This window comes from Eptatretus burgeri, chromosome 1, assembly GCF_056783735.1.
Source record: "Eptatretus burgeri isolate ZD-2024b chromosome 1, Ebu_testis_v1, whole genome shotgun sequence".
Lineage (NCBI taxonomy): Eukaryota > Metazoa > Chordata > Myxini > Myxiniformes > Myxinidae > Eptatretus > Eptatretus burgeri.
Genome location: NC_140961.1, coordinates 162647331 through 162659830, shown reverse-complemented (window position 1 = coordinate 162659830; position 12500 = coordinate 162647331). Strand labels below are relative to the sequence as shown.

The following is a 12500-nucleotide window of genomic DNA, read 5'->3' as shown; positions in this document are numbered from 1 at the left end:
CCCCAGGCCCGACCCAGACGTCTATTGACCTCTGACTCACAGCCAGCAGAGACATGAATATCACTGCCAAGGTAAGTGAATCTCTCCATGACCTCAACATCCTCACCACAAACAGACACAGACAGGACAGCAGCATCCAAGATGTCATTGAAAGCCTGGATCTTAGTTTTGACCCAAGAAACCCGCAATCCCAGCGGCTCCGACTCCTCATTCAGCACCTCGAGGGCCCCCCAAAGGATATCTAAAGTCTCCGCAAAGATGACTGCATCATCTGCGAAATCAAGGTCCGAGATCTTTACATTCCCAAACGATGCACCACAGTTTGATCTTTCCGACATCCTCCCTAAAATCCAGTCCATACAAGTGCTGAAAAGTGTGGGGGCAAGTACACATCCCTGACAAACTCCAGTAACAACTGGAAATAAGTCAGAGATGGTACCAGCACACTTCACAGCACTCTCAGTACCAGAGTAGAGTTCAGACATCAGATCGATCAGTTTCGGTGGCACCCCACGAAGACCAAGAATCCTCCAGAGGACATCCCCATTCACTGAATCGAACGCTTTACAGAGATCAACATAGGCTGCAAGCAGCCCCTGCCGAAACTCTCGTCTGTGTTCGGTGAGGACACGAAGTGCAAGGATACGGTCAATCGTTGACCTCTTTGGTGTAAAGCCTGATTGCTCTGGACGCTGGTGCTCAAGCAGATGGTGGCGAACCCTCTCAAGAATTATCCGAGCAAAGACCTTGCCCGGCACTGAGAGCAGCGTCACCCCTCGGTCGTTGTTGCAGTCTTGGCGATCACCCTTCCCTTTCCAGAGAGGGACAACAAGGCCCCTCTTCCAATCAGTTGGGATGATGCCTGTGTTCCAGGCAGAGCACAAAACTGCATGCAACGACACGAGTGCAGCATTTCCACCAGCCTTGAGAAGTTCGGCATGGATGCCACAGATCCCTAGAGCTTTACCCTGTTTCAACCGGTTCACCGCAGCCCGCGTTTCCACAAGCGTAGGTGGACCACAATTGATTGGAGGGTCAGCAACAGGGATTGTCAGCAACAGGGATTGTCAGCAACAGAGAGAACATGCTGTTTGAAAAGAGGAAAGATGATGCAATCCAATACTTTGTCTATAATATTGTAAGCAAGTGTTCCAGTCTGTAGCTGAGAGCATCTGTTTCACCATCTTTCTTGTGAATGTGAGTGATGCGAGCTGATTTCCAGGCAGACAGGAGGCAGTAAAAGGAGGACAGGTTGAAGAGTACAGATGGAGGAGAAAAAACAGCAGCGAGAGGATTACATGAAGGGTTGGGACAAACTGGTGGATTGTAGAGAAATTGTCAACTTTTGAGAAAGTATTCCCATGACTTATCAATAAGAGATGCTGTGGAGATGACAGGCCAATCAATTTGAGAGGACAAATTGCAGTCTGTGCCAAAGGGCTGTCCAACACCGCCAAATTTTGTGGATACGAGGTCACTCCCTCACAGATATGAGGATGCTCCCTCAAAATAGCCAGAGATATTGGATTTGAAAAGAACATGGTCATACGAGCAAAGACTGGAGGGACAATGAAGGAACAAGAGAGGTTGGATAGAACACTCGTCGTTACTTGGTCCAGAAAGGACATGCCGTTACCAGAGATGCGGTTTGGGAGGTTTACAGCATGACTCAGGCACACAGAATCAACTGAAGTAATATTTCACTGTAATGCCATTGCTGGTTGTTGCAGAGCTGGCGCCGAGCCATTTAGCATGGTAGTTGTTGAAATCACCATTAACGAGGAAAAGAGAGCTGGGATGGATGGTTATGAGTTAATGTAGATTCGAGTGAATTGATGTATGTGAAGATTCATTATCATTTGGTGGATGGTACACCACACCGACAAACATCTCGTTATTCTAGTGGTTGCAGAGAGATATTGCTAACTGGAGATAGTCCAGGGGGGGGGCTAGGAGGGGTGAGTGCAGACAATGGACATTGAGGACGACACTCAACAGACAGCAGCACCACTTATGGGACGGGTTGAGGAGCTTGTCAGATCAGAAAGGGGAAAAAGAGATGGGGGGGGGGTTAATCTGGAGAAATTCTGAGAGAGGAGCTTGTTCCTTTTATTGCGATATACTCTTTACGTCCTCCGTGACAATTCTAAGCCATTATATACTGAAGCCAAAAAAAAGTCCTCCAGCCTCAACATGGTCCTCTTGCCTTTGATTTCAATGAACACAGATGCCCTGCTTTGATATATTTTGCACCTGCTAATTCCATCTGACTTGGAACGCAAGTACTACAACCTGCAACCACACTCGCCCATCTCGATGCTCATGCGAAAGAAAAAAAAACAAATGTACACTGTACTAGTATATGAAATCAGATAGAGTAGATGTTTGTGATATTCAAATCAAATGAACACTCGCAACCTGAAAAGTTGTAACAATAAAAACTAGAACGTCAATTGGTGGAGCACGTACCTCTGCCAGGATGGGTAGTTTACATGGTGTATCCCATTGATAGGGCGGATCTGGACCCAGATCTTCATCAAAATCTAATCGGCTTGTTTATGTCACCTGCCCAACTCATCCACCTCGTTTTGTCATAACTCATCCACAACTTTTTGAAATATCATGTGATACAGGAATGTACAGTCATGACCAAAAGTATTGATACCCTTGCACTTTTTTCAAGTAATGAACCATTTCTTCCAGAAAATTGTTGAAATTAAAAAAATATTTTGGTATCCACATTTGTATTTCTTTGGTTTGCAGTGGAACAAAACAAAACAAAAAAAAAAAGCTAAAAAAAAAATTACTAAATCTTAGCTTATTCCACACAGAAATCCTAAAATGGCCTGGACAATATTATTAGCACCTTTTGGAAGCTGTTATAAATAATTATATTTCAAGCAGGTGATTCTCTTTTACTTTGGAATTGAACTCACCTGTGGTGAGTTGCAGGTGCCTGCAATATAAAGAAAAAAATCACTCATTCAACCAGTTTGAATCGAGAATAGGAGTCATTCTGCTGTTTTGTGTCGGTGTGTGTACTGCAATGAGCAGGCAGAGAAGAAAGAAAACCAGAAAATTGTCTGAGGAGGTCAGACACAAGATTGTAGCCAAGAATGGACAATCTCAAGGCTACAAGTCCATCTCAAGAGACCTTGATATCCTGTGTCCACCGTACGCAATGTTATCAGGAAGTTTAAGGCCCATGGCACTGTAAACAACCTCCCTGGACGTGGACGCGAGAGAAAACTTCATTGAAGATTGCAGCGAAGGATTGTTCGAATGGTGGAGAAAGCACCTCGATCAACTACCAGATTCAAGCTGACCTTCAGACACAAGGTACGACAGTTTCAACTCGCACCATCCATCAACCACTCAATGAAAGGGGGTTCTATGGTAGGAGATGCAGGAGGACCCCACTGCTGAGAGAGAGAGACAAAAGAAAGCCCGACTGGAGTTTAACAAAACACACCTGAACAAACCAAAATCCTTCTGGGAGAATGTCCTGTGGACAGGTTTCGATCAAATTAAAGCTTTTTGGCAAAGCACATAATTTCTGTTTACAGGAAACAAAATGAAGCCTTCAAAGAAAAGAACACCTTCCCTTCAGTCAACCATGGAGGAGGTTCAGTGACGTTTTAGGGGTTGCTGTGCTGCCGCTAACACTGGGTACCTTGAGTGCGTGCATGACATCATGAAATCAGTAGATTACCAAGGCATTTTGGAGCGCAATGTTGAACCCAGTGTCAGAAACCTGGATCTCCATCGAAGGTCATGGGTCTTGCAGCAGGACAATGACTCCAAACACACTTCAACAAGCACCCAGGAATAGCTCAAGACAAAACGATGGACTGTTCTGAAGTGGCCAGAAATGAGTCCAGATCCAAATCCCATTGAACACCTGTGGGGAGATCTGAAAACAGCAGCTGGGAGAAGGTACCCTTCAAATCTGGGAGGACTGGAGCAGTTTGCACAAGAAGAGTGGGTCAAACTACCAGTGGAGAGGTGTAGGAAGCTCATTCATGGATGGAGGAAGCACTTGACTGCAGTTATTTTGTCCAAAGGCTGTGACACAAAATATTAAGTCGAGGGTGTCAATAATTTTATCAATGGTATTTATTTTTATTCTCCGATTTTAACAGAAGCAGAGTTACACGCAACTTTTATCGATGTAAAAAAAGATGATAAGCACGATTACCTTGTTGGAAAAGGAAGAAGGGCCACTCTTCCTCCATGTGCTGCTTCTCGCAATCTCCCACCACGCAATGAATCGAGCCCTGGCATCAGCATGGGAGACAGCACATGAGCTTTTGTTTTCAGAACCAAACACTTACGCTAAGTTACTGCATTCATATCCATGGCTGGAACAGCAATCAGCTTTTGACACAAAATATTTTGATTAGAGTCAAAAATTTTTTTTTTAACCCCTGAACCAGTCAAGATTGAGGCGGTTGGTATTATAAGTTGTTTTAAAAGAAAAAGGCGCATCCACCGCAACACGTCTCCGGCCACGTGCCGACGCGAGGAGTCAATTGAATGTTTCATTGTGCTGACCTTAAGCAAAAATACCATTCACATCATCGACAGTCTGCCCTGCCGTTTTATTCGTTCGTGATCTGGTGTTGTCCTCATGGGGTTCAGTAAAGGTCTGTTTGTTCATACTGTCTCCGTGTTTCTGGGGCATGAACATGGTTGCCGAGCCTATGCATCTGCGTCCAATGCGGTGACGTGTGGGCTGCGTGATTTGTGGAGGTTCTGGTTCTGTTGAATGTAGTGCATGTGAGGGTGTGGCATTTGACCATGTTGGACTGGTCACTGCAGGAGATACAAAAGAAGCGTACCACCCATTGTGGGATAACATTTCTCATGACAACTCCATCTTTGCTCTTCGAGTTCCTTCTGATGACTCCAATGCAGTATTTGGTTTTCCATTTGATTGAAATCTTTAAGCACCACATCCAGATCGTGACAGCTCGCCATGGTTAGCTCAGAGGACAATCTCTCATAAAGCGTCCTTGTAGACATCTTTGTCTGCCTCAGTGGGGGCATAATAGGTGAAAATATTCATGTCCACGATGATGCTGGAATGTAGCAGTAGGTAGGTGGTGGGGTCATGAGGAGTTCCACCAAGGAAAGGCCTTCTGGTCATCAGTCCAGGGCAAGGGCCACTCCAGCTTTAGTGGCCACACCACAAAACCCTGAAGACCCCAAACACCATCAAGACCCAGAAGACCCTTGAAGACACCAAAGAACTATGAAGACCCCAAAGAGCATTTTAGACCCCATAAGAACCTTGAAGACCCTTAAGACCGTTTAAGACCCATAAGAACCATAAGACCCCGAAAACCCTCAAGACACTTTAAAAGCCCTAAGAACCTTTCAGACCCTGATGACCCATAAATCACTTTAAGACCTTTAAGACCCCCAAAACCCTTAAGACCTCTATGACCTGTAAAACCCATTAAGACCTTGAAGACCCATCAAGACCCTTTAGCACTTTAGACTCCCAAGACCCCAAATATGCACAAGATCCTCAAAACCCTAAAGACCCTTCAGAAAAATTAGACAGCTTGGACCCTTGACCATTTAGAACTTTAGGCAACTTGGATAATTTTAGACCCTCTTTACATGCTTGAGAATTTAGACCCTTTCGACCATCTGGAACCTTTGAAGCGGACACCACACAAATGTCTACAAGTCTTCTTACAAAGCACAGACTATGCATTTTTCAGCAAGTCGTGCACAAGCTCAACCCACCCAGAATTGGGTGGGTTGAATTTTTATTTATTATTATGTAAACCTACACTTTAATATACAACCTGTGAAAGTTCCTTTGTGGGAGGAGAGAAGGGGGGTAGGGGTGGAGGGAGGGGAAGGGGTGGGGTGAGAGTCCAGAAGAAGGGGAAGAGGTGGGATGGAAGGAGAAGGGAGGGGAACAAGTGGGGTGGGAGTCCAGAAGAAGCAGAAGAGATGAGGTCAGGTGGGAGTAGAAGGGAGGGGAAGAAGTGGAGACGGAGGAGGAGGGAGGGGAAAAAGTGGGGTGGGAGTCTGGAGGGAGGGGAAGAAGTGGAGTGGGAGTCTGGAGGGAGGGGAAGAAGTGGAGTGGGAGTCTGGAGGGAGGGGAAGAAGTGGGGTGGGAGTCTGGAGGGAGGGGAAGAAGTGGGGTGGGGTCTGTGCCCCAATGGAGGGGAAGGGGTGGGGTGGGAGCCCGGAGGGGGGGGAAGGGGTGGGGTGGGAGTCTGGAGGGAGGGGAAGAGGTGGGAGGGAGGGCCCCGGGTACCTCTGCTCATCTGTCTTCTATAATAATAAGTGTGTGTGTGTGTCCTCCATAACTCCAAAACTTTGCATGCATACTCAGGGAACTCCAAGGAGGTGAAAGAGTGAAAATTGGGTGTTTGGGGTAATTAAAACACCACTTTTAAAGATAATTATTAACAGCCACAACCTAAAGGGAGACTGCATCAGCAGCACTGCCACACTGAGTCAATGATGCTACTCAAAGCCTTGTCGGGAACACATTCCCATGTAAGGAACACAACCAGGAAGCACAATTGATGCTATGGGCCCGACATGACAGTCAGTGGGGCAACAAGTGCCAAGATACAAGCCTAAAGGGCTTTAGAAGTCACCAAGTGGATGGAGCAGTGATATGTTGCCCTGACGAGCCATTAAAAGGGGTGAATCCAGGTCGGTAGCTTCGCTTTTCATCTGCTTGGTGAAGGCTTTGACTTTTCCTCACATCAACTGCTAGATGCCCTTCTGAGTTGGCAGGCATGACACTGTCGTGATGAGCTCATCATGGCGTTGGAGCAAGTCAGGGGAATTTAACACAATTTCCATTAACACATACCCTGACTGCTGGAAGAAAAAAAAAATAAAATAAAAATAAAAATCAATGGTACTTCATGGTTGTGATTGGTGGACGCAGCACAACGGGTTCATGTGGCAGATGGAGTTTGTTGGGGCCAAATACAATCTGGCCTCACCAGTCACAGTCAGTGGGGCAACAAGTACCAATATCTCGATATCTCCATGTCCATCTCTCTCCCATCCCATCCCCGTACACAAGTCAGGTTTTTAAGTCATTACCAAACAGCTCGACGTACAAGAAGGGAGCAGTTAAATCAGACGCTTACAAGGATAACGAGCGGGTGCCCAATGTTACTATCCCAAATCCTAGCGATAGAGCTTTCATGGGAAGGAAAACGAGGGTTTCATACATTGTCGCATGTCTAAGCGTGAATCGGACTGATCTTTAATGCATGATGGATGCCCAGAGGCTTTGACAACTCAACGTGCAGTGTCCCTTTAAACAGCAATTGGTGAATATCATATCATAACGTTATTTGTTATAAAACGTTTTGTAAAAACAGAAGTTCTCATCAGCTCATCACCCATGAAAGAATAAAAAAAAACGTTTAGAACGGCACTAAACGGCACGCGGTGGAGCACGCGGTGGAGCACGCGGTGGAGCACGCACCTTCGCCAAGCTGAACAGTTTCGGTTTTGTACCCCCACTGATACGACACATCCAGATGCAGATGTTCACCTAAATCGAATCAGTCATCGCACTCCCAACCTGTCCGCCAAGTTATGTCCAAAACAATCCACGACGTTTGGAAATTTCTTGCCACATATTGTTTTTGCCATTACCTCTGGATGGTGAAGAATCAGTTAAAAATAAACGTATACTTCCGAGATCCGGATCTTCACCGACATTTCATAAATTCACGCTCATCACACTCCCAACCCGCCCAGCAAATTTCATGCCAATACGTCCGCAACTTGTTGGGATATCCTGCTCACAGACAGACATGACCTTCGGTGGTGGACGTAATAAATATAAACTTGAACATTCCTTTAAATTGAAAGTCCAAATTCCATCCCACTTTTCAACTTTTGGCTCTTATTTGCAGGTTTCATAATGTGACCATTTCCTTTAGTAAAACCAAGTACGCAGAACATGACGAACAAGGTGATACACGTGGGAATACTTACAAACAGTGGATGGTGTAGGTAAGACACCTTGAGGTCGTCTGGGCGGCAAAAGTGGAGGAATACTTGGGTGACCTACAGAATGACATCAAACCAAGATATTAATCCAGGACAACAAGATCAGTAAAACGATAACACCTGAAACCACCCCGACATCACATCACCTGAAACCACCCCGACATCACATCACCTGAAACCACCCCAACATCACATCACCTGAAACCACCCCAACATCACATCACCTGAAACCACCCTCACATCACCTGAAACCACCCTCACATCACATCACCTGAAACCACCCCAACATCACATCACCTGAAACCACCCTCACATCACATCACCTGAAACCACCCCAACATCACATCACCTGAAACCACCCCAACATCACATCACCTGAAACCACCCTCACATCACATCACCTGAAACCACCCTCACATCACATCACCTGAAACCACCCCGACATCACCTGAAACCACCCCGACATCACCTGAAACCACCCCGACATCACCTGAAACCACCCCGACATCACATCACCTGAAACCACCCCGACATCACATCACCTGAAACCACCCCAACATCACATCACCTGAAACCACGCCGACATCACATCACCTGAAACCACCCCGACATCACATCACCTGAAACCACCCCAACATCACATCACCTGAAACCACCCTCACATCACATCACCTGAAACCACCCCAACATCACATCACCTGCAACCACCCCGACATCGCATCACCTGACTCCCCCCCGACATCACCTGAAATCACGCCGACAACACCTGAACCCACCCCGACATCACATCACCTGAAACCACCCCGACATCACATCACCTGAAACCACCCCGACATCACCTGAAACCACCCCGACATCACCTGAAACCACCCCGACATCACATCACCTGAAACCACCCCGACATCACATCACCTGAAACCACCCTCACATCACATCACCTGAAACCACCCCGACATCACATCACCTGAAACCACCCCAACATCACCTGAAACCACCCCGACATCACATCACCTGAAACCACCCTCACATCACATCACCTGAAACCACCCCAACATCACATCACCTGAAACCACCCCGACATCACCTGAAACCACCCCGACATCACATCACCTGAAACGAGGCCATCACCTGAAACCACCCCATCACGTGAAGCCACCCCATCACCTGAAACCACCCCATCACCTGAAACCACCCCATCACCTGAAACCACCCCATCACCTGAAACCACCCCATCACCTGAAACCACCCCATCACCTGAAACCGCCCTGACATCACCTGAAACCACCCCAACATCACATCACCTGAAACCACCCCAACATCACATCACCTGAAACCACCCCGACATCACATCACCTGAAACCACCCCGACATCACATCACCTGAAACCACCCCAACATCACCTGAAACCACCCTGACATCACATCACCTGAAACCGCCCTCACATCACATCACCTGAAACCACCCCGACATCACATCACCTGAAACCACCCCATCACCTGAAACCACCCCATCACCTGAAACCACCCCATCACCTGAAACCGCCCTGACATCACCTGAAACCGCCCTGACATCACCTGAAACCGCCCTGACATCACATCACCTGAAACCGCCCTCACATCACATCACCTGAAACCACCCCGACATCACATCACTTGAAACCACCCCATCACCTGAAACCACCCCATCACCTGAGACCACCCCATCACCTGAAACCACCCCATCACCTGAAACCACCCCATCACCTGAAACCACCCCATCACCTGAAACCACCCCATCACCTGAAACAACCCCATCACCTGCAACCACCCCATCACCTGAAACCACCCCATCACCTGAAACCACCCCATCACCTGAAACCGCCCTTACATCACCTGAAACCGCCCTTACATCACCTGAAACCGCCCTTACATCACCTGGAACCGCCCTTACATCACCTGGAACCGCCCTCACATCACCTGAAACCGCCCTTACATCACCTGAAACCGCCCTCACATCACCTGAAACCGCCCTCACATCACGTGGAACCGCCCTCACATCACCTGAAACCGCCCTCACATCACCTGAAACCCCCCTCACATCACCTGAAACCGCCCTCACATCACCTGAAACCGCCCTTACATCACCTGAAACCGCCCTCACATCACCTGAAACCGCCCTCACATCACCTGGAACCGCCCTCACATCACCTGAAACCGCCCTCACATCACCTGAAACCGCCCTCACATCACCTGAAACCGCCCTCACATCACCTGAAACCGCCCTTACATCACCTGAAACCGCCCTCATCACCTGCAACCACCCCGACATCTCCTGAAACCGCCCTCACATCACCTGAAACCGCCCTCACATCACCTGAAACCGCCCTCACATCACCTGGAACCGCCCTCACATCACCTGGAACCGCCCTTACATCACCTGAAACCGCCCTCACATCACCTGAAACCGCCCTCATCACCTGCAACCACCCCGACATCTCCTGAAACCGCCCTAAGTTCATTCATTCATTCATGTTCACAACCTGAGACTCCGCTAATGGAGTACCCCCACTCTCTCCCTCTCCATTGGTTAGGACACAGACACAGACAGACACAGATGGCAACACGTGTGGTGAGTCACACGACTCGTCTGGATGTGCCATCAGTGGGCGTTTATCAGCACCGGACACGGGAGACCCGACGGGTCGCGGACACGGGAGACCCGACGGGTCGCGGACACGGGAGACCCTTCGGGTCGCGGACACGGGAGACCCTTCGGGTCGCGGACACGGGAGACCCGACGGGTCGCGGACACGGGAGACCCGACGGGTCGCGGACACGGGAGACCCGACGGGTCGCGGACACGGGAGACCCGACGGGTCGCGGACACGGGAGACCCGACGGGTCGCGGACACGGGAGACCCGACGGGTCGCGGACACGGGAGACCCGACGGGTCGCGGACACGGGAGACCCGACGGGTCGCGGACACGGGAGACCCTTCGGGTCGCGGACACGGGAGACCCTTCGGGTCGCGGACACGGGAGACCCTTCGGGTCGCGGACACGGGAGACCCTTCGGGTCGCGGACACGGGAGACCCGACGGGTCGCGGACACGGGAGACCCGACGGGTCGCGGACACGGGAGACCCGACGGGTCGCGGACACGGGAGACCCGACGGGTCGCGGACACGGGAGACCCGACGGGTCGCGGACACGGGAGACCCTTCGGGTCGCGGACACGGGAGACCCTTCGGGTCGCGGACACGGGAGACCCTTCGGGTCGCGGACACGGGAGACCCGACGGGTCGCGGACACGGGAGACCCGACGGGTCGCGGACACGGGAGACCCGACGGGTCGCGGACACGGGAGACCCTTCGGGTCGCGGACACGGGAGACCCTTCGGGTCGCGGACACGGGAGACCCTTCGGGTCGCGGACACGGGAGACCCTTCGGGTCGCGGACACGGGAGACCCTTCGGGTCGCGGACACGGGAGACCCTTCGGGTCGCGGACACGGGAGACCCGACGGGTCGCGGACACGGGAGACCCGACGGGTCGCGGACACGGGAGACCCTTCGGGTCGCGGACACGGGAGACCCAGTGTTAGGAAAAGGAAGTGTTTTGTTTTTGTGTTAATTCCCCAAACTCCGAGACTCAAGGAAACCATCCTCCCGCCGAGTGATGGAATCTCCAGATCACGTGTATCAACCTCTAGACTCGAACAAGGGAACGCGCGCGGACTTGTGTGTCCATTTCCAATTGTGATAAAACCCATTGTGCCGCTTCCATCGTCCATCAGCGCAATTCAGGAAGGAACCAAACACAACAACACATCGTCAATCGTACCGATGTCTCGGTGTCTGTGCGACGATCAGAGTGACTACAACAACTCTCACTAATCACCGTTTCGAAAATCCAATTCCTAATCAACATCGAATACCTAAAAAAAACTCCATCTAATTACTCACTTCGAGCACCAGGAGGCCTCGCCATCTTGATCTCACAAAGTCTCGCGATATTTCCTGTATATCCTCTCGCGATATTTCTTGTATATCCTCTCGCGATATTTCCTGTATAGCCTCTCGCGATATTTCCTGTATATCCTCTCGCGATATTTCCTGTATATCCTCTCGCGATATTTCCTGTATATCCTCCTCCTTGTTGTTGTTGTTGTTGTTTATCGTCCAGGAAACATTCGCGGTGACAAATTATCAAACGAGAAATTCTCATCAGGTTTTAATTGGTATTAATTAATCCATTTTTTCTGAATTCTGTTGTAAATATTAAAAAAAAATATACATCTTAGATTAACATCATTCCAGACTGGCTTGTTTTGCGGTGTATTGTGTCCCTTGCTGGCATCGCCGAGGAGTGAAGAACAAGAGGATAATTAGGACAGTATTTACAGTAATAAAGTTAATGCAAAGAAAGGTTTCTGTAAATATATTGGCAACAGGAAGAGAGTAGAAATTGGAATGAAGGAAGTTTGATCCAGAGGGACAGTTGGCCCAT

At 49.2% G+C, this 12500-nt stretch overlaps 1 protein-coding gene across 1 annotated transcript in view; it reads right to left on the bottom strand.

The window, feature by feature from the left end:
* The window catches only part of LOC147035900 (uncharacterized), a 42166-nt gene extending 30100 nt beyond the window's left edge, over positions 1 to 12066 (bottom strand). Inside the window, exons 1-3 of the mRNA XM_085847984.1 lie at positions 11957 to 12066; positions 7999 to 8070; positions 4199 to 4277 (exon numbers count right to left, since the gene is read on the bottom strand). Of these exons, the coding sequence (XP_085704110.1) occupies positions 4199 to 4277; positions 7999 to 8070; positions 11957 to 11981 (176 nt within the window). The 5' untranslated portion in view covers positions 11982 to 12066. The remainder of the gene's footprint in view (positions 1 to 4198; positions 4278 to 7998; positions 8071 to 11956) is intronic.
* Between the last annotated feature and the right edge of the window lie 434 nt (positions 12067 to 12500).